Source organism: Amphimedon queenslandica, unplaced genomic scaffold, assembly GCF_000090795.2.
Source record: "Amphimedon queenslandica unplaced genomic scaffold, v1.1 AMPQUscaffold_13515, whole genome shotgun sequence".
NCBI lineage: Eukaryota > Metazoa > Porifera > Demospongiae > Haplosclerida > Niphatidae > Amphimedon > Amphimedon queenslandica.
Window position 1 is genome coordinate 581,384 of NW_003546249.1, and position 22,738 is coordinate 604,121.

General features: G+C 35.3%; 2 protein-coding genes across 2 annotated transcripts; both read right to left on the reverse strand.

Annotated features, from left to right (window-relative positions):
* Nucleotides 1-227: 227 nt before the first annotated feature.
* On the reverse strand, nucleotides 228-16,147 carry LOC100637781 (formin-A-like). Its single transcript, XM_011408583.1, has 2 exons — nucleotides 15,990-16,147; nucleotides 228-459 (listed from the first exon to the last, which is right to left on the reverse strand). Exons 1-2 carry the CDS (start codon nucleotides 16,145-16,147, stop codon nucleotides 228-230), a joined length of 390 nt encoding a protein of 129 aa, XP_011406885.1.
* A 1,766-nt stretch (nucleotides 16,148-17,913) lies between these two features.
* LOC105314429 (uncharacterized protein K02A2.6-like) lies at nucleotides 17,914-19,242 on the reverse strand. Its single transcript, XM_011408599.1, has one exon. The coding sequence runs from the start codon at nucleotides 19,240-19,242 to the stop codon at nucleotides 17,914-17,916; it is 1,329 nt and encodes a 442-aa protein (XP_011406901.1).
* Nucleotides 19,243-22,738: the final 3,496 nt, after the last annotated feature.

Sequence of the window (22,738 nt, forward strand, 5' to 3'; positions counted from 1 at the left end):
ACCTCCAAGACCACAAGCAACTGGTGGTGGTGGAGGACCTCCAAGACCACCAGCAACTGGTGGTGGTGAGGACCTCCAAGACCACCAGCAACTGGTGGTGGTGGAGGACCCCCAAGACCACCAGCAACTGGTGGTGGTGGTGTAGGACCTTCAAGATCACCAGCAACTGGTGGTGGTCAAAGAGCACCTCCAAGACCACCAGCAACTGGCGGTGGTGGTGGAGGACCTTAATGGCCTGCAGGTGCCGGAACTGGTGGTGGTGGTGGAGGACCTCCATGGCCGCCGGCTACAACCGGTGCGACTGGTGGTGGTGGTGGTGGAGGAGGACCATGACCACCAGCAACATGTCCTGGTGGTGGTGGTGGAGGACCTCCATGACCTCCACCGGCTGCAACAGGTGGTAGTGGTAGAAAAGGACTTCCATGACCATCATTTTCTGGTGCAAGAACATCCATATTCCTACAAAAAGAAATGAGGTAGTAATAGCTACAAGTTTGCAAACTAACTTTATGCAAAAATAAACTTTCCTGCAAGTGAGAGAGAGAGAATGAGAGAGTGAGAGGCTGAGAGAGCGAGAGAGGTTAGATATTTCTGAGAGCGGATTTAAATTTGTAATGAGAAAAAAATTAAAAAACTTAAATAGGTTTTGAAGTCTCAGTAATGAATAATAATAAGCCTAGTTATAAATAATAATTAATGATTCAAATTTGTATAATAGAAATTATAAAATTGTTTTTATGGCTGTAATGGCTTTTATTTCAAAAATTCTTTTCTTCCAATAATGAACTGATGAACTTTAAAACCTATAAATGAATGTCAAATTTATTTTCATCAATAAAAAGAATTATTAATAATTAATAAAAATAATTTTATAAAAAGTATGGAAACAAGTGAATAAAAAAAATTTCTATTAAATAAGAAAAAGTAGGGTTGTCCAAAAATAAAAGAAACAAGGGGGTTGAGTTCAACCATAATAATAATTAATAGTTCAATTAATAATAACAAACATTAATTAATAAAAAATAATTTATTCATAATAATAATACAAAAATTTCAAACCCTACTTTGCAGAAAATGATCATTAATGGGCAGACTACATTATAAATAGATAATTATATTTTTGTACCTATTGATCGCTCTACTACATGTAAATTTAATATCGTGATAAATATAAACATAACTTCAGCTAGTATTGATTGAAAAAATTACTGTCATCACATTTAAAAAATATAAATTATTGATAATTATTTGGCTATTAAAATCTTTTAATTTTTGTGATTCATTAAAATATTTATGGATATTCTTATTAGGAATTTTAATTCGACTTGCCACACATGTGTAGGCTGGAACTAAGCATTTTTTTCATTCTTTCATTAAAATTTGTCATTTTAAAGGACACTTCATAAAACTCTGCAAAGTAGGGTTTGAAATTTTTGTATTATTTTTATGAATAAATTATTTTTTATTAATTAACGTTTATTATCATTAATTGAACTATTAATTATTATTATGGTTAAACTCAACCCCCTTGTTTCTTTTATTTTTTGACAACCCTACTTTTTCTTACTTAATAGAAATTTTTTTATTTACTTGTTATAGTTATTGTTTTGACAAGTGATTTTAGTTATGATTTTAGTTAGTTTGATATGAAATTGAAGAATTACAGTTTAGTTAACTAACTTACAATTTTGTTGTACTAAAATAGATTTAGTTATAGTTATAGTTAACTGATACAACACTGAAGGGAATGTAGCATCCGTTACTATGGCACAATACAAAGAAATGCAATTATTATCCCACCATTTCTAGTTTCCTATCCCTTTCATTTACTCTAATATCTATGCTCACTACTCAATACCAGGAATTGGCATCTAGTACAGTGGTATCAGAGGCCTTGTACAGGCTAGATAAATGAGTACTTTGGTATGGCATCGCAAACCTCTACTCTGGGTGGTCTATACATGTACATGTATCACTCTCTCTTACTTCAATGAGACTTTTTGTGTTACATTCAGGCAAAGGGCTCAGAACATCACTGATCCCAGATGTGGGTTTGAGTATCAGCGCCATTTTGTCACTTCACTGACTTGGATCAATGTTGGGTGTGGCATGACGTAAACGGAAATATACGTGCCAGTACGGTTCCCTCACGTGTATCACAATGGCGACTTTAGAGAGTCGCTCTCGGCTTCTACCTTCTTTTAATCTCAGCTCTGCCACATTTTATAATTTGACCCACCCACTTACTTGGCTAATGGATGGGGTTGATTGGGTGTTATCCTGATGTTTTTCAGAAGTCCAAACTGCACTATTTAACATAAAGGTACTGTAAAGTGAGCAGTAAACAAGGGAGTTTGTTTGAGAACTCGCGTCTTCTTATCTCCTTAGGCTTACTTGTAACGTAATTTTGAGTGTATCAAAAATCAAGCCTTTGTCATGACTGAGGTACGGTCATGCTATCTCTTTAATAATGTTATGGCGCCCTACAGTATGTAGGGCGCCATAACAATCCTTCATAACATAACAATAACATAACATTTATAACATAACATAACATAGATAACATTAATAACATAACATAACATTTCATATTACATATAACATAACATAACATAACATTTATAACATAACATAACATAACATAACATTTATAGCATAACATAACATAACATTAATAACATTAATAACATAGCATAACATTTCATATCATAACAATCTTGAACGACCTTGGGGCAAAGCCCCAAGGTCATTCGAAAGATTGTATTTAGCCCCCGTGATGTATAGTAATTGTATGTCCACACTTACATTCCTTTTTATGTTCTATTTTGTCAAAATTAAAAAAGAGATTATTCTGTATTTTCATAATTTTATCTGATGCATTGGCATGTTTCTTTATTGTGTAGAAAGTTTGAGCTGATTCCATTAAGAGACATTGAGCAGACTGAAGAAATTCCTTATGGGGAACAATATTGCTAAAGTAATAATGTATGGCTGTATTTAATGTATGCGTATATACATTTTTGCATCTTCTCTTGCCATTGAAGAGATTGTAACAGGTACTTACAATGTATATGTATTTGAAGTTTATGACATGTACATGTACAAGCATCCTACATGTAATACATGTACGTTTGTGTGTTGCCATCAGGCTGCAGTTATACTTTTTGATTATTTTGTACATATACATGAGTACATTGTATAATAGTTATTGTCTGTATGTACATGTACATTAATGTACTGATATGTGTTTTAGGATCACAGTGAACTGATATCAAGTAAATTCACAGAGAATATTGAAACATTGTTGTCTTTAAATTGTACATGTACATGTATTGCTATTTTCTCTCTCTCTTTCTACACGTATTTCCTGCTACCAGACATAGCACGTGTATACACGATACACGAGTATCTACATGAAATTTCTGGCTCAAGTAGACAGTGGTAGATAGAGGAGAACAGCCTAAAATATTCACCTTTATTTTCAAATATTTTCATGTATCTATATCCATACTAAAATAATCATTTGAAAAGCTTAAAAGACTGTTTCCTAATGTTTATTGCTATAGTGCATTTTTTTCTTTTCAACAGAACACATTCCTTCCTATGAAATTTCAGTGCCCACATGGCCTTTATCATGAGTAAATAACTGCAATGGAAGATGTCAAGTAATGCTTTTTGCAATAAGTGACATATTTTAGTAGGCGAAAATACACATCTACTTACAAAGTAAATACAAGTAAATATCGGTTAAAATATTAAATTACAAGTAGTTACAGAGTAGATAGAATTTGAGTAGATGTGCTATGTCTGTCTGCTACACGTAGTTTGTTTCAAAGTTGAGGTTACACTTCTTGTCTTACATCTCTGAACACGAGCACTTCATTCCACTCAATCTTCCCTTCAAAACAAAACGTAGTTAAGATGAACATTATCATTCATAATAAATTAATTGTATCCATTATGAAAAGTTCACATGTATATATATATATATATGTACAATGTACATGTACATATTGCACATTTACATTTTGTACATAATACAAGTTCTCTTATTCTGTAGCTGTTCCGATGACTTTTTGATGATGTACAAGGTAGGTAACTACCATAGCACCCAGCCAGCATATTGCATGGAAAGTTTGAACCGATTCCGATCAAAATTTGTTTTTTTAATAAATTTTAAAAGTTGCTTTAAAATCGGGCCAAAGTCCCTGTACTATTATTGTGCAATGTCTCCAGCCAAATTTTGTCAAAAATAAAAAGGAGAGAATTCTCCTTTCTTATAATTTAACTAATACATTATGTATTTTTTATTACATGGAAATTTGAACTGATTCCGATAAATTGTGATTTGTATGAATTTTTTAAGTTGCTCTAAAATTAGGCCAAAGTCCCTGTACTATTCTGGTGCAGTGACTCAGGCCAAATTTCGTCAAATATAATAAGGAGGGAATTCTACAGTATGTTTGTTTATTGCATAGAAAGTTTTAACTGATTCCAATAAAATTTTTTTTTGAATTTTTAAATTTGCTTTAAAATTGGGCCCAATTCCAAGTACTATAATAGTACAGTGTCTCTGGCCAAATTTTGTCAAAAATATAAAGCAGCAATTTCTCCATTTTTAAATACATGTGTATTTTTTATTGCATAGAAAGTTGGAGCTGATTCCGATAAAACTTTTGTTTTTTATAAATTTTTTAAGTTCTAAAATTGGGTTCCATTCCATCTACAATTTCTTTTGCCTTATTTCGTCGAAACTGAAAAGGAGAAAATTCGGTATTAAAATTTTATCTGATGCATTTACATGTTTTCATATTGCATACAAAGTTTGTACTGATTGTGATAAAAATTTGTTTTTTAAATATTTTAATTTGCTCTAAAATTTGGCGTAATTCCCTGCACTATAGTACAGTGTGTCTGGCCAAATTTTTTCAAAAAAGGAAAGGAGCAAATTCTCCATTTTTATAATTTAAATAATACATTATGTTTTACTTATTGCGTAGAAAGTTTGAGCTGATTGCGATAAAAACGTGAATTTTTTATGAATTTTTGAAGTTACTCTAAAATTGCACCAAAGTCCATGTATTATTATAGTGCAATGTCTCTGGCCAAATTTTGTCAAATATAATAAGGAGGGAATTGTCCATTTTTATAATTTAGCTAAAAGATATGTTTTTTTATTACATACAAAGTTTGAACCGATTCCAAAAAAATTTTTTATATTATTTAATTGGCTCTAAAATTAGGCCCAATTCCTTGTACTATGTACAGTATCTCTGGCAAAATTTTTTCAAAAATAAAAAGGAGCAAATTCTCCATTTTTATAATTTAACTAATACATTTGTATTTATTATTTCATAAAAAGTTTGAGCTGATTCCTAAAAAACTTTTTTTATGAATTATTGAAGTTAATCTAAAATTGGGTTCAAAATTCCCTGTACAGTTTTTTTGGCCTTATTTCATCAAAACTGATAAGGAGATAATTCTTTTTTTAGAATTTTATCTGATGCATTTACATGTTTTTTATTGAACAGAAAGTTTGAGCCGATTCCAATAAAACTTTGTTTTTTATGAATTTTTAAAGTTGCTCTGAAATCTGGTCAATCCCTGTATTACAAGAACATAAAAAATTTTAAAAAACAAGGTTAAGTACGATTCTGAACGACCAACGAAAATACAAAATGAAAATCCTACTAATAATGCAAATTCTACTCTAAATTGTACTTTCAATGTTACTATGTAAGAATAATGGATCACCTTACAATGTAGAGTAGAATTTAGTAGGATTTTCATTTCGTATTTTCGTTGGTCGTTCAGAATCCCACTTAACCTTGTTTTTTTTCATTTTTATGTTCTTGTTTGTGTTGATTTTTTTATAATAATATTTATAATATTTTTTTAGTTGCCATTGTGATGTTTGTTGATTTTACACAAACAACAATTTTTTTTATTATTATTATCGTTGTCATGACTTTACAGCATTTTTGAGAAACAGCATTGAATAGCCTTGCTGAAGGAATATCAACTATCCTGATGACAACTTAAATCAATACTAGTCTTGACACACGTCCTTGTTCAAGAAACTGTGATCTGAGAGTGTCCATCTTCCCTGCAATGTTGGTGCTATTTCTGTTCTTCCAGGTTGTTGTCATTCATAATTATTATCATTGCATATCATACATTAATTAATTGTTTGTTTCTTAAAATAAAATAAAATCACACACTTGATAAAACAGTAACATGTAAGATTAATACCTTCTTTTAGCTGGAAGCCTCCACTAAAGTATTTCAGTAAGTTGATTGCAAGCATGGTAAAAAAATAACTTGCTTCTTCCAGAGCTGAAGATCTGAGCATGCGCGACCACACCCAAATTTTGGAGCACATGGCAAGCTTCTTTAATGAACAAAATGGCGGCATGCAGCCAAGATGGCTCTATCCAACAGTCACAGTATCACTTTTTCTTTTCTTGAAGAATGATCTGATGGGACATGGACCTGCGCATAGACTGTTGGAGCAGATTGGCGTAAGAATTATCCTTGTAGCATCAACTGATACTGAGATACACACTGACAACTGGATTGACAGGACTTGATGATGATGAAGATGATGATGATAGTGAAGATGAAAAAAGGTGGCTGAACAAAATGGCCGGTTCGCCGATTTTTGACTTTTTGCTTAGACAAGGTCTAGAGCCACGCTAGTTGTACCATTGGAGTCCTCTGGTGTCCTCTATAAAGTCTGGTAAGCATAGGAGCTCGTTTTCCAAGCATAGCAAGGCTGCAAAAGTCATGGCACCCATTTTGTTTGGGGGTGAATCCTACTTAGTAATGCTACTGCGTTACTAATTGTAGTGCAGTGTCTCTGGCCAAATTTTGAAAAAAATAAAAAAGAAGGTATTCTCCATTTTTTTATAATTTAACTAATATATGTGCATTTTTTATTGCTCAGAAAGTTTGAGCTGATTCCGATAAAACATTTCTTATGAATTTTTGAAGTTGCTCTAAAATTGGGTTCAAAATTCCCTGTACAGTTTAATTGGCCTTATTTCGTCAAAACTAAAAAGGACATAATTCTGTATTTTAAAAATTTTATCTGATGTATTTACATGTTTTTATATTGCATAAAAAGTTGGAACTGATTCCGATAAATTTTTTTTTAATTATTTAATTTGCTCTAAAATTGGGCCTAATTACTTGTACTATAGTACAGTGTGTCTGGCCAAATTTTTCAAAAACAGAAATGAGCTAATTCTCCATTTTTATATTTTAACTAATGGGTATGTTTTTTTATTGCGCAGAAAGTTTGAGCTAATTCCGATAAGATTTTGTCTTTTCATGAATTTTTGAAGTTGCTCTAAAATTGGGCCAAAGTCCCTGTACTATTATAGTGCAATGTCTCTGGCCAAATTTTGTCAAATATAATAACAAGGGATTTCTCCAATTTTTATAATTCAGCTAATAGGTATGATTTTTTTAATATGTAAAAAGTTTTAAGCAATACTGATAAAAAATTTTTTATAATTTTTAATTTGTTCTAAAATTGGGCCCAATTTCCGGTACTATAGTACAGGTTTTTAGCCAAGTTTCGTCAAAAATAAGGAGAGAATGCTCTATTATTATATTTTTATTGCACGGAAAGTTTGAACTGATTCCGATAAAGATAAGATATTTTAATAATTTTTAAAGTTGCTCTAAAATTGGGCCCAATTCCCTGTATTATTATAGTACAGTGTCTGGCCAGATTTTGCCACATAGTAAGGAGAAAACTCTCCATTTTTATAATTTAGCTAATACGAACAGTACCGTGCTTTAAAAAAGCTACATGTAAGTAGCTACTGTGCAGTTACTCTAATGTTACGTAGCTAGTTTGATGCTCTTTGTTGCACATGGACATTGTGACAGTAGTAGTAGCGCACGTGGTTAGTAGCAAATAGTGGCTCGATGGTAGAATCGAGCGAAGGCCATAAACGGGCTTCTAATAGCAGAGAGCAGCGCTAGAGATAAACTTGGAGGCACAAACAGCCAAGAGAAGCATCCTGAAGTCCTTTGAGAGCCTCTAGAGCGCTTCAGTGCTTGCTATTACAGAACATGTGACTGGGTATGACCGCATTACTTCCTGGGCGTAGCGAAGCGAAGAGTAATGAAGAGTAGCAAAGTGAATTAACTACCTACAAACTACTTACGAAGTTCTCTCCTCTACTGTACTCTACTTTCGCTACTTAGCTTTTTTAAAGCACTGTACTGTATATTTTTTTATTGCATAGACATTTGTGCTGATTCCGATAAAAATTTGTTTCTTTTATGAATTTCTGAAGTTGCTCCATAATTGGGCCAAATTCGCTGTACTAGAATTGTAGTGTCTCTGGCCAAATTTTGTCAAAAATAAATAGAAGCTAATTCTCCATTTTTATGATTTTATGTAATACATATACATGTTCTTATAATGTGTGGAAAGTGTGAGCTGATTCTGATGTACAAGTATTAATAAACTATTGTTATTTTTTATTAATAGATTCTAAACTGAATTAACTAAGTTAGTTAATATCTGTGGTAATGCTGTCATGGTGACTCATCATGACTGTGGGATGACTGGATGTATTGGGTTCAGCTTAAAACAGGTAGTGACCTATTTTGGACTTTTTTCTATTTGTAAAGCATCATCAAATATTAATATCAGATCTAACATCAAATTTTGTGTTATATTATTTCTCTCTTTTCCTTCCTTTTTTGTTCTTCTTATATTTCTTGATCTTTCATAAACCCAATCAACTCAATTTATGCACTATTAATATTAAAGTGGGACTTGTTATTATTATTATGTTTTAAATACACAACATCATACAACAAAATGTTGGAAACAATATAAAATATCCATTCATAACAAATGAATAACGATAATTATAATAGTCACGAGGCTTTTAGATGTTTCCGGAGGATTCTGGAGCTTCCTAGCAAAGCAGTCTTCTGTAAATGTTCGATTTCTACAGATAGGTCCAATTTCTTCAGCCAGTCACCAATCCTAAACTTTACTGCACCTAATGCTGAAATCACAATTTTTACTACTACTTTTTTCACCTTCCATAATATAATTATTTCCTGTCTTACCTCTTCATACTTCTCAATTTTTTCCTCTTCTTTTCACATAATTCTTGTGTCACCAGGGATTACCACATTACTATCAAACACAACAATATCAGGCTTTCTATGCTCTTTATAGTGATCACATTGGATCATAAAATCCCACAAAATCTTAACCAGCTCAGATTCCACGACACTCTCAGGTGTATGCTCATACCACTTTTCCACTCTGGGTACTTCAAATTTCCCAAATAATTCCCAATGCAAATATCTAGCCACCCCATCATGCCTTCTCTTGTATTCTCTTTAAGCCAAGTTAGAGCATTCACTAGTAATATGAGCAACACTTTCTCCCTTTTCCTTAAGGATACAGACGTAACAATGGACATTCAGCTGTTTTATCGATCTCAATCTTCACGTAACTTGTTCTCAAAGCTAGCTCTTTTCCCATGTCTTCCCAAAATCAGCAACCTCCGCCATTTCTCTGTGGTACTGCCCATGCATCTTCTTTTTTCTCCAAATATCCTCCAACTTCGAAACTAAATTTTTCTTATATACTCTAATTTCTACACTACTTTCAACTTCAGTAACTTTATGCAGTCTAACCTCCTTCAACAGTAGCTCACAGGTTTTCTTTAAATACCATCCTAAGTTATTTATTTCACTACCAATACATCCTTCACACCCTATCAAACCTCGTCCACCTCTTTTCCTAGGTATATATAACCGGTCAATATCACTCTTTGAGTGAAAGGCCCCATACATAGTTAGCATTTTCCATGTTTTCCTATCCATTAGACGTAACTCTTCTCTACTCCAATCAATAATATTCCCACCATATCTAACAACTGCCACAGCCCAAGTGTTGATAGCCATTAACTTATGTCTTCCCTTAAGCTTTGACTGCAAAACTAACCTTAATCTTCTAAAATATTCCTTTTTAACACACTCCTTCATTTTTAACACCATATCTTCCATTTAAATTATTCTTAAGTATTTATATCCTTCTTTGTCTATCATTTTAAGAATATCCCCACTGGACAGCTCTATCCAAATAGTGTCCTAGACTTTGCCTCTCTTTAAAGTAAGGATGCCACATTTCTTAACTCCAAACTCCATACCAATATCAGTACTCACAACCTGAACTGGGCAAGACTCTCAATTTGATTTTGAGTTTTACCAAATAACTTCAAGTCATCCATATACAGCAGATGGTTGATCTTCACAATCTTGTCCTGCAACTCATATCCTGCTTTCCCCTCATGAAGTACTAGTGACAATGGAATCAGACACACCACAAACAATAAAGGTGACACACTGTCTCTCTGAAATATTCCCCTTGTAATGACAACATCAAGCAATACCTCACCCCTTGCAGAGAGTTGACACTTCCACTTACACATACTCCATTCTACAAATCTTCTTACATTTCCAGCACAACCAACTAGCTCTAAACACTCCAATAACCAAGATTGAGGCACAATATCAATGGCTTTTTTTTAAATCCATCCATGCCATAGACAAATTAGTATGCCTCCTTTGACTGTCTCTAAGCACCAATTTGTCAATTAGCAGCTGATCCATTGTGCCTCTACTACCTCTGCGACATCCCTTCTGTTCAATTGGTAATATATCATTCATATCAAGATGATCATATAAGAACACCAGTTAAAAGCTTCCATAAACCAGGCAAACATGAAATTGGTCTAAAATTATCAACAGCTGACCCCTTCTTTGTGTCCTTTTGACAAAACACCGTCATACCACAAGTAAGCCAGCTAGGGATTTCTACTTCTCCATGTATTAAATCATTAAACTGTTCAGCAATCCTTTCAAGACAAGAAGTAAAATGCTTCAGCCAGCAACATTGAACTCCATCCAAGCCAAGAGTGTTCCAATTTGGTATCTTACCAACTTGCTTCGTCACTTGCTCAAAACTGATAGTTATATTTTCTTGTCTAGCATATTCACTGTCCTTTAAATCCATCAACCACTTAGCTCTTTTGTTATGCTAAAATCTATTGCTCCAGATCCCAGACCAAAACCTAACAGTCTCTGTAGCACTAGGTATTACCTTCTCCTAGCTCCTATCCCCATTTAATTGCTGGTAGAACTTCTGATCTGTAACAAACAATCTATTTTGCTGATACTGCAGCCTTCTTTGATCATACCTCTTAATATTATGCTTTTAGCTATCAACTTTCGCTTCAACTCCTCAACAATGTTTATCCCCTTTCGCCTCATCCTGTACTCTTGTTCTAACTCCTTGAATTTCCAATCCTTCTTTAACTTTCGTCTTATTGTATGTTTTTTTTTCTTTGATCCAGAATGCTAACATGATTTCTTAGCTTCTTAATATCCACTTACAATCTCCTCTTCCACCATGGCTCTTGACTGTTCCCACTCTTCCCTTTTTCCATCAGATTCCTTAATCCCAGCCTCTTAGCAACTATTTGTCTCACTGACAATGGACGTCTGAATACTCTTTAACACCTGATTCACCTTCCTAGTCTCAGCATCTAACTTTCTTCCATCTACTCTTTCGAAATCAAATCTGACCTCCCTCTCATTATTACCAAAATATTATTATTATTATTAATATTATTATTATTATTATTACTATTATTATCCAGACAAAAAAAACAACCTACGAACACAAAACGCTGCTCACAGAAATTCCAAGTTCCTAGCTACTCAGAAAAACCGTCAAGGGGGTGGGCTCTGCATGTTACCCACATAGCAGCATTGCCTCTTCAGAATGCAACTGAGAGCTGCTGAAACAAATTCCTGGAATTATTACTATCATTAAATTATTATTACTATGAAATATAATTCATGAAATAGTAGCCCAAGACACAAAACACTATACATACAATAGGGAGACAACAAAAAATTACAAAGAACAACAAAACAAAAAGGCAAGAATAAATAATAATGACAACAGTATTAAGGTTTGACAATATCTTTTGCAGCTAAAAAAGTAAAAAAACTGAAGCCTAAAGCAGTGAAAACAATAGCCATTTTTTTATGAAAATCTAGTTGCTACTACTGAAATTACAAAATCAGTACATGGATCTTTATCAGGGTAGTAACCGAAGTGCACATGTACCATTTACATATGTTGGTGGAGAAATTGCATGGAAAAAAAGTCGAGATAAATCTGTCAACTGAAAGTGCAAAAGAAACCCAATTAATGCACTATTAATATTAAAGGGTAACTCAAATGATTTTTTGACCCTAATTTTTATTGCCCCAATACAAATTATTGCATTTTTAACTGCTAATTCTTGAGTTTAATTTTCTAAATGCGAATCAGTGCTGAGATATAATGTTTCACAGTCAAGCTTTTCACTTCCTGCCATTTTGCTTCCTGTAATTGGGTGCAGTCACGGGTGACATCATTTGGGGCATATGCAATTGCAGCAGTGCATGCAGTGTGCAGCAACTTTTAGTGTATTACTTTCTGGAATATGCCTGAGATGTGTAGCAGCTGGATGCCACAACACTATGGAAAATGGTGTCAGTGTTTATACTTTCCCTAAAGATGTGGCATTGAAGAAGTGGATAGATCAGGTCAAAAGAACAAGGTATTGCTGGACAGGTGCTACAGTAAACTCAGTTCTCTGCAGTGAGCATTTTACTGAAGATTCTTTTGAGAGCCATAATTTACATAAATCTTTTGGTCTGAAAAAGTACTAAAGCCTTAAAAAGAGCGCAGTACCAACTATTTTCAAAAGAAAGGCAGAATAAAATGTTGTGTGACAGTGTCCAAGAGACAAAGATCAGCTTATAAGAAACGGGAACAAAAGAGAGTAAGTCAAAAGATTTAGGTTTAGAAATGACTGAAATTTCATTAGATTATTGCGAAATTGATGACAAAAGACAACACAGAGCCAGAAGCCCTCATGGACACAATCACTGTTTCATCAGATACTTGTGATGTAGGAACTAATCCGGAGCAAATTTTAACACAGTAAAATACAACTGCATAGTAGATGTAACTTATAAATACCTGAAATTGGAGATGTACCAGCACTCAAACAGAATTTTTGCATAAAAATGTAAAAACTCAGACTACTCCTAAGTTAACGAAATCGAAAGGTATTACAGCATTTCAATATACAAATTACTGTACTATCACTACATATAGGCTGTCAAGCAACAACTACTTTCTACAAAGATGTTGGTATACAGTGTAGTTTGTTAATGGCAGAACTTTGTAAGAGCTTTGACAGTGATGCATATGAATCCTTTGATGATGACGATGATGTTCAAGATAAATGTATTAACTATGAAGGCATAAATCATGTAAAAGAAAAGGATGCCAATGATTAAAGGTATGTAAAAGACTAACAGTTAACACTTTATTGTTATAATTATCTTTCAGCTTTAAGAACCAGACAAAGTTCATAGTTTTCGAATGTACTCTGCTCACTCTTCCAGTTTTGCATCAAATGCCAACTGCTAACTCCATCAATTACTAAACTGGTCAATGGGACGTTCATAAGAATAAAGCAGTGGTGTCGGAACTGTGAGGCTGAAAGGATTTTGGACAGTCTGCCTTTTATTAATAATATTCCTGCTGGTAATTTGCTGTTGTCTTCAGCCATTCTGCTAACTGGTTCTCTTCCTGAACAATCACTTTGTGTATTGCAAACAGTTGGGTGTGCATCCATTACTTCTATAACTTACTTTAATCATCAAGGCTGGTTTTTATTCCCTGTGATTTCCAAGACATGGAACATGTATCATAAAGCTCGTGTGGCAATGCTGCAATCAGACAATGCTACAACTTTACTTGGAGGTGATGGGAGAGCTGATAGTCCTGGTCATTCAGCCAAGTATGGGACATATACACTGATAAAGCTATCCCATAACATTATTCTTGACTTACAACTGGTTCAGGTACTAGTAACTATGACAATTTTAATACATGTATGTTTCCAATTTTCTATTTATATAGAGTAATGAAGTAGGTGGGATTTACAATATGGAACTGGAAGGGCTGAAGTGAGGAATTAGAACAATATGGCTTGACAATAGGAACATTAGTAACTGATCAGTATGTACTAATTGCTAAATGGGTTAGGGATGACTTACTGTCGACGATGCATCATTTTGACGTGTGGCATTTGGCAAAAGGTTGTACAGAACCAATTGTAGAGATTTATTACTTTTTAAAGGGTTACGTAAAAAATTAGATGTAATTGCTAATTTATAAGATTGTGAAATAGTTGGAGAATGGACACAGAGCATAGTGAATCATTTTTACTGGTGTGCTATGTCAAGCAGTGATTCTAGCTCAAATGAAGAAATGATTCAATCAAAATGGTTAGCGCTATGTAACCATACTCATAAGAAACACACACAGGCATTTTTAAAAAGTGTGCTCATAAATCTTTCAATCAAAATAGGAGAAAGAAGAGGTTCAAACTTGGTATATATTATGTGTTAAAATATTCATACATTTCTGTGGGCACTAAAAGCAGTGAGAAAGTAACTGATCTTATCACTAATGCCAGATTTTGCAATGCTGTCTGTAAAATGTCTCCTTCATAACAAACTTCATGTCTGGAGGCTTTCCACGGTGATGTTAATCAAATTGCACCCAAATAAGTTGCCTTTTCATACGAAGGAATGCTTGCAAGGTTGGTAAAATCTTAGAATTGCACCAACTATTTCTCATGGACTCTAAATAATAAGATTGCAGTTGGCTGCACTTCACTTCAATGAGAATTGAAAGACGAAACAAGCAAAAGACAAACAAGGAACTCTTAGGTACTCATTGTCTTATGCCAAGTACAAGAAAGGTGGCCACAATATCAGGCAGATTAAAGCATCTTCTACACATGGTAATATAATTAAAAAAGTACAACGTTGACTTGAAATATTTATTCCCATAGATTACGTTAGTGAATTGATTGATCGTGTAATAAAAGAAGCTATTGAAGGAAACCAGAATCAGTCAAAAGAAGTACCGTAAATCCGTAAATAGAAGCTGCATTCGAATAAATGCCGGGGTAGCAATACAATTAAGCTATAAATACGCAACACTAGCCTAGGAGTGACTACTAAATAGAAGCCGCATTCAAATATACGCCAGGATAGCAATACAATTAAACTATAAATACGGAACACTAGCCTAGGAGCGACTCAGTAGTCTAGTGGATAATGCCCGAAGTTCCAGAAGTCAAAAGCATGAGGTTACGGGTTCGAATCCCACTCTGGGCTTAAGTTTTTTTAAATTTTTTATACATTTTTTGAGATCTAGAGAGCATGGTAGGAAATAGACGCCCAGGCTTTCATTTAAGGAAACACAGTACATGTACCTCCACCTCTATGTCACTCATATGAGCGCCCTCTGAAATCAAAGGCTATCACTGATCATAAGAATAGATTTTCTTTAATGTGACTGAAATAAATGGTATTAATTCATGAAGGGGGTTCAAGCAATCCAGTTTAAGGTACATTTGTATCATTAGAAAATGCTTTACGTATTGCAGTTACAACACAAGAGGGTAAAACAACTCTGACTTCTCTTCCTAGCCAGCCCTAACATAAATGTGTGAACTGTCAATAGGCTGTGTACCTTAGTTTTCTAATATAATGATTTTGACAGATTTAATTTATGCACTACTTACTGATTTTGCCCATGTTGTAGTCCATACTGTTGGCAATACTGAAAATATGCTGTTTGTAAAACCCAAACATCTAAACAAACTGTATTAAATCCAGGATGCTCTGTGATGCATTGCATTGCTGCTGAGGTCATCCTAATTTTATTTACAACTTGAGCTACTTCTTGGCAGCAAAGGCACTCCTGAGATGTTGGCATGATGATACAACAAGAACATTGGCACCTAAGAAGTAAAAAACCTGAAAAGTGTCAGATATGGTATGCATGCCTAATGTACCAAGCAGTATCTTGCAGCCTTGTTTCATCATGATCATCTTCACTAGAGTCAGAAGACTCATATGTGGATGGCTCAAACTTGTATGGCTGTATTTCATTATCATCTTGTTCATCTGAAAATGATCCATCCTCATCAGATGCTACTTGTAGACATGCCATGCTTTGCCCCAAATGATGTCACATGTGACCACGCCCACAAACAGGAAATAAAATGGCTGGAAGTAAACTTCACTTTGAAGCATTATATCTAAGCACTGATTCGAATTTTGCAAATGAAACTTGAGAATAAGCAGTTAAAAATGCAATACTTTGTATTGGGCAACAAAAAGGGGGGTCAAAAAATTATTTTAGGTTACCCTTTAAATACATGTTAATTGTCATGTCTTCAAAAACCAAGCATTACAAAATTTGTTATCAATTTTTTAAAACTATACAATTTAGTGAGTTTACAATGAAAGTTTACAAGTCTCAGAATACTCAAAAACTAAAACTACATGTATCATAAATGTAGAGTAACTTCTGAAAAGAAAATTACATAAATGTATTAAAACATGGCCACTAATGCTCAGCTCAAACTTTTACATTGGGTACATGTACTTCTACTAACAACAGTAGAGATACTACATGTACATGCATAAATTACTAGCATCAGTATCTAGTATAAATTCTTTGGTAAAATCAGGGAATGCTAAGATAGGTGGGGTAGTGAGTTTGACATAATGTATCAAAAGCTTGTTGGCACTCATCAGACAACTGAAACTCTTTACCTTTCTCAACAAGCTTGTGTAACAGGCAACATATGTAGGAAAATCCTTTGACAAATCTTCTATAGTAGCTCGCTAGACCCAAAAACTGTTGCAATTGAAGCTGAGACATGGGTGTTGGCCAAGGGTGCACCTTTTCGATTTTTGCTGGCAACCCATTCCTGTGAGACAACATGGCCTAAAAATAGAATACGCTTTTGAAATAAGTCACATTTGGTGGGTTTCATTCGTAAGTTAGCTTTTTGTAATCTGTTAAGGACACCTGCAAGGTTAATGAGATGCTCTTCCAAAGAATTACCCAATACAATGACATCATCTAAATAGAAGAGGCCAGTGGACCAATGAACACCATTCAGAACACTATCCATCAGTCGCTGCACTGTGGCAGGGCCATTGCAGAGTCCAAACGGAAGCACATTAAACTGATAGAGGCCATTACAAGTTACAAAAGCAGTCTTCTCTTTGTCGGAGTCTGCCACTTCCACCTGCCAGTAACCACTGAGCATATCCAGTGTACTAAACCACATGGAACCCACTAGTGTATCCAAAGTGTCTCATCAATTCTTGGCAGTGGATAAGCATCTTTCCTAGGTAGATTAATTATCTGCCTATAATCAACACAAAAATGAACAGAACCATCCTTCTTTGCTAATACCACCGTTGATGACCAAGGGCTTTGTGATGGCTCAATAACTTTCTGTTGCAACATCCTCTGTAACATCTCAGTAACCTTGTCCTGATGAGCTTTAGGTAATCTCCGAAGTGGAATACGTACTGGTGGTGACTGTTGCTTGTCAATACTATGTTTAATGACTCCTGTTCGTCCCAGTTCACTATCATCAATGGCAAATAAGTCAGCATATGTACTGAGGAGCAGATACAATTGCTGCGTTAGCGAATCATTCAAGCCTTGTCCTTGTTGGGCTAAGTTCCACAATAATTTTTGCTTGACTTCTGCGACCACTTTAGGCAATGGCGTGGGAACATCCTCCGAAACAAAGAAGTAATGAGGTAACTGACTTAAAGAAGCTATCTTAGTACCCTTACATACAAGCGATAGATGATTATTAGGGTTAATGAGGCGTGTAACCAGGTGCTTCTTTTGAAGTACCATAGATTGAGCTGTAATGGCCTGCGGACGGAATTGAGCCAAATTATCCTCTAGCAACCATGTACCCCTTCCCTTTTTTGTTCAAAATTGTTTGCCAGTACAAAAACTTCCACTTCCGATTGTGGTGGTACCTTAACAGTGCTCTCAAGTACTGCTTGTATTGTGACATCTGATCCTTCAGACTGTAATGGTATGGTTTGCTGCATCACAGGAAAGTGTAGAACTTCAGATTTGCAATCGAAGGTACACGAATGTGTTCTCAGGAAATCCAAACCAATAATGTCATGTTCTGCAAGGTGATCCACAATTGTAACTATAGTATGAAAGGAGTTCTCACCTATAGTTAGTATTAACTGAGCTGATCCTTGAACTTGCAAGGGGTTATCTGTGACATTGACTAACTGGTGTGGCACTTCTTCTAATAACTTGAATGAAGAAGCACAGTACCTTTCCCAAATAGATGCTATCAAGGTAACAGCAGCACAAGTATCAACTAAAAATGAGCATTCAAAACCACAAATGAAGACAGGGACATGAAATGTAAGAGAAGGGTTGACAGATGAAAGAGCAAATGCAAGGGATGTACATTGTTCATCTAGGGCCATTGTAATACTCTCAGTCCTGCAACCCTTGCTTTCCTGGGCTGAGGGTTTCCCGTTTCCTTGTTTCTTAGGAGCCAAACAACCTCTAGCTAAATGACCAGGCTGTTGACAATTAAAACATACAATGGACTGTGGATCCCTCCTTGGAGGTGGTCTTTGTGGTTTGTTTTGTGACGTCAAAGGTCTGTTGCTGGCAGCTAGCTTCGCTTCCAGCTTCTGTAGTCTTCCTGTCAAAATTTTGACTGCATCAATGAGCTTCTCATATGCTGATGTTGAAGCTGTAGCTACCACTGCAGCTGCACTAGTTGAGTCGATACGAGTAGTAGTGAAATGAGCCTCAGTCTGCATGACCATAGTCACAGCTTCATCCAGGATTCTTGGCATCTTTTGTTTCACAGCAAAAGCCACTTGGCTTTCAGTAATTGTAGCTAAAAATTGTGTCAATGCAATATGTTCAGTAGCTGATTTGTCTAGGTCAGGGTAGGCCTTCTCAGCCAAATTCCTTAATACTTCACTGTAGTCAACCCATGACTCCATATGACCACGCTTTCTCGTAGATAACTCGGTCAGATACAAATCAAGCTTGCCAGGTGAGTCAAAATACTCTTTCAGAGCAGCCATGGCATGATCGTAGGTGTCCTTCTTGTCGTCTGGGAGTCTCTGAAATACAGACAGAGCACAGCCCAGCAGTCGCACTGTAAGGAAGGCCAACTTCTTTCCATCATCCCATTCATTAACAGTCGCAAATTTGCAAAGTGAATAATCCACTGGTCCCATGACTCTGAACCAGAGAAAGTATTGGGAAGGATTACGGATTTGTTGGCCATTCTCAATTAATATTGAAGGACGTCTAGACACCCACTGCGCCAATGTATCGTGGCTACTCGTAGGTGTTAAAAGTAATGTTATCCCAAACAAAAAGTTCATAAGAAGAGAGACAGAGAGTTACAACCATAGAAAATCAGAATCTCATGCCAGTCACAACAGGGCATGCGCAAAACAAATACATACATGAAACCATAAAGTATAATGACAACAAGATAACAATACTGTAATGATTACAATCCAATTGTGTTACAGTACCAGTGACTAATACTCACTACACTGGTATCGATCAATTATGTGCTGGTCAACCTGGAGGCTGTGAGGGAGCTGTTAATACCTTGAGGAATATGTTTCAGTCAGGTGAGTTTGAAGCAGTTCTTTTTGCTGATGCTTCTAATGCATTCAATTTACTGAACCGTAAACCAGCTCTTGTTAATATACAGAAAATCAGTCCACCTTTGGCTAAGATACCAATTAATTGTGATCGTCTTAAGGTTCCTCTGTCCATTGATGGTGAGATCTTGCACTCTGCTGAGGGCACTACCCAAGGAGACATTTTAGCAATGATGATGTATGCAATTGCTATTCTCCCACTAAATCATTATCTCAATACTTTCTCGGTATCTCAGGTTTGCTATGCAGATGATGCTGCAGCACGGGGTAAACTACAACACTTACATCATTGGTGGAAGGAACTCATGGCTGCCAGTAATGATTATGGTTTCTTCACTAATCCATCTAAATCCTGGTTATTTATAAAACCTAATCTGCTGGTAACTGCAAAATCACTATTTGCAGATACCAAGATCAACATCACCTCTAATAGTTGCAGATATCTTGATAGCCCTATTGGCTCTGATGAATTCGTCAGTGAATTTATGTGCAACATAGTGAGTTGGTCAACCAACTGGAAAATCTAGCAACCACTGCTAAGACTCAACCTTATGCTGCATATTTTTCAAACTCACGGCTTTCTCAGTAAGTTCACTTACCTGTTTAGAACTACACCAATTGTCTAGAACTACACAAATTGTCTCTACATTTGTTGAACCACTACAGAAAATAATGCCATGTAAGCTAATTCCAACTCTGTCAGGTCAAGCTGGTATAAATAATTATAACCAGATCTATTCTGTCTCTTCCAATTAGACTTGGTGGTCTTGGTATAAGGGATCCATTATCTGAGTCTACTTTACAGTATAATAACTCTACATTTATCCTTGCTCCTCTCATTAATGCTATCTCTGAGCCAACCTCTACTGGTGTCAGTCTCTACCATAGTTTCTGATATCTCCTTATAAATATATCAGGTAAAAAAAGAGTCATAAGGAGAAACTAATTTTCACTATATCTTCCCTACGTGACTATCACTGATTCCTCCCTCCTTCGATGTCTAGAAGTAGCTAGTGAGCCTGGTGCTTCCTCCTGGCTCACTGCACTACCAATCAAAAAACATGGTTTTGTTTTACACAAAGGTGCTTTTTGTGATGCTTTATGTCTTCGCTAAAGCGGGACTCCTCCTTATTTACCAACTCACTGTTTGTGATTCAACTATGTCAATTAAGCATGCACTTAACTGTAAGTGTGGTGGCTTCCCATCTCTACAACACAATGAACTCAGGGACATAATGGCCAACCTTCTTACAGAGATCAGTCGTGACGTTCAAGTGGAACCAACTCACCAAGCATTATCTGGTGAAAATTTTTCCACCAGTCTGCCATCAGTGATGATAATGCCAGGGCTGACATTGCTGTGTCCAGTTTTTGGTCATCAAGGCAACCGCCCTTTCTAGATGTACGTGTCTTTAATCCTTTGTCACACACCTAAAATAAATCATCTATTAAAGCCTGCCATAGGAGAAACGCGAAGGATAAAAGATGCCAATATGGGGAAAGGATATGTAATGTTGAACATACCTCTTTTACACCACTCGTCTTTACCACTGCAGGAGGAATGGGTCCATCAGCGTCTACATTCTATAAACATCTTTCATCTAGACTCTCTATCCATTAGTCCAAATCCTACTCTACCATACTTAACTGGATTTGTTGCTGTATTTTGTTCTCTATTCTCAGGAGCTCTATTATATGTCTTCATGGGCCAGATCATCCTATGACCGTCCTTGCCACTCCTTTCGCTCTCATGAGTAAGCTCTCTTCGATGGCAGAGTTCATTAACTTACTGTTGTAGTTTTATACCATGCACAGGCATTCACATGTACATGCATTATACTTATGCATATTTAAATTGTACATATTGTTCCTACGTGTTTGTTATTATTTCTTTATTTACTATTTTTACATGAACTCAGAAATTAACTCCTAAGCATGTGGGATATCAAGTTATGGAGACAATAAAGAGGTTGAGAAATGATGTTAGTAGTCATTGATAACGAGTTTGAGACATAATGATAAACTAGTCAATTGCATGTACTGATGCTTTATACTCTATCAGAGAGTCAGTGACATAGACATATGCCTGTGACGATAACCATTATAATTACCAAGAAACCATTAACTCAAATACATATACTGTATTTTACTGTACAAATGCCAGGTCCAAATAAATGCCTGTTATTAATATACAAGTATTCTAGCTATAGATACGCATATTTGTACCAAAAATAATGCTCCACTGTTTAAATAGCTCCAAAGTACTTAATAGTTAGAGCCTGGTCTAACTTCATTGGAGTTGGGAGTTTGATCCCGCTCCAAGTATCTTCTATATATTTCTTTCAATAAAATTTTCTTGCTGCTAAAAAATGAATGCCCGGGCGTGTAATTGGTAAAATACAGTATGGTACAAATGTATCACAATTATAATTGCTTTGGCTAATTCTACACAGCAAAATTGTTTGTATCCATTATGACACATCCTAATAAATACAAAAAATGCACATGGGGCATGGTCTTACAACTTCTTCATCCCGAAAGTAAAAGTGGTTCACAGTATCAAGAGAGCGAGACAGAGACATGGTAATTTCAATTATGTTACACTTACTTGTACCTGTACAAATTGGACATTTTTGAGATTTCTTTTATCATTAAAGTCACATGATCACATATTAAAAGTAACACTATGGCCATGCCTATCAGAATGAAAATACATACGTACACATGGCATCTTCCTTTTCCTTTAACAGCTGCTGCACCACATGCAGCTATCTCTTCTTCATCCTCAGTTTGAAATCCTGAATTAATTCATACTGTAACCATATAGTTTAAACAATATGTAAATACCTCTTCCATCGTTTCCCCACAATGGCTTATGACTAACGGCCACTTCATCATCATCATCTGTCTGAACTAATAACATAAAACCTTTAAGTCATAAATTAATGCGTAAACATAATTTTACTACTTATACCTTGGCCATGATCATTTCCTCTAACTTGCTGAAGCTGTCTCATCCAATTTTTTTATGTGATAGATTAATTTTATCCATTAC

Excerpts from the sequence above, each read along its gene's own strand:
- LOC105314429 (XM_011408599.1), bottom strand. The coding sequence starts at position 19,242 with ATGGGACCAGTGGATTATTCACTTTGCAAATTTGCGACTGTTAATGAA.
- LOC100637781 (XM_011408583.1), bottom strand. The coding sequence starts at position 16,147 with ATGGCATGTCTACAAGTAGCATCTGATGAGGATGGATCATTTTCAGAT. Across the intron at positions 460-15,989 it reads AGGCTGCAAGATACTGCTTG|GAATATGGATGTTCTTGCAC; the intron begins GTACATTAGGCA and ends TTCTTTTTGTAG.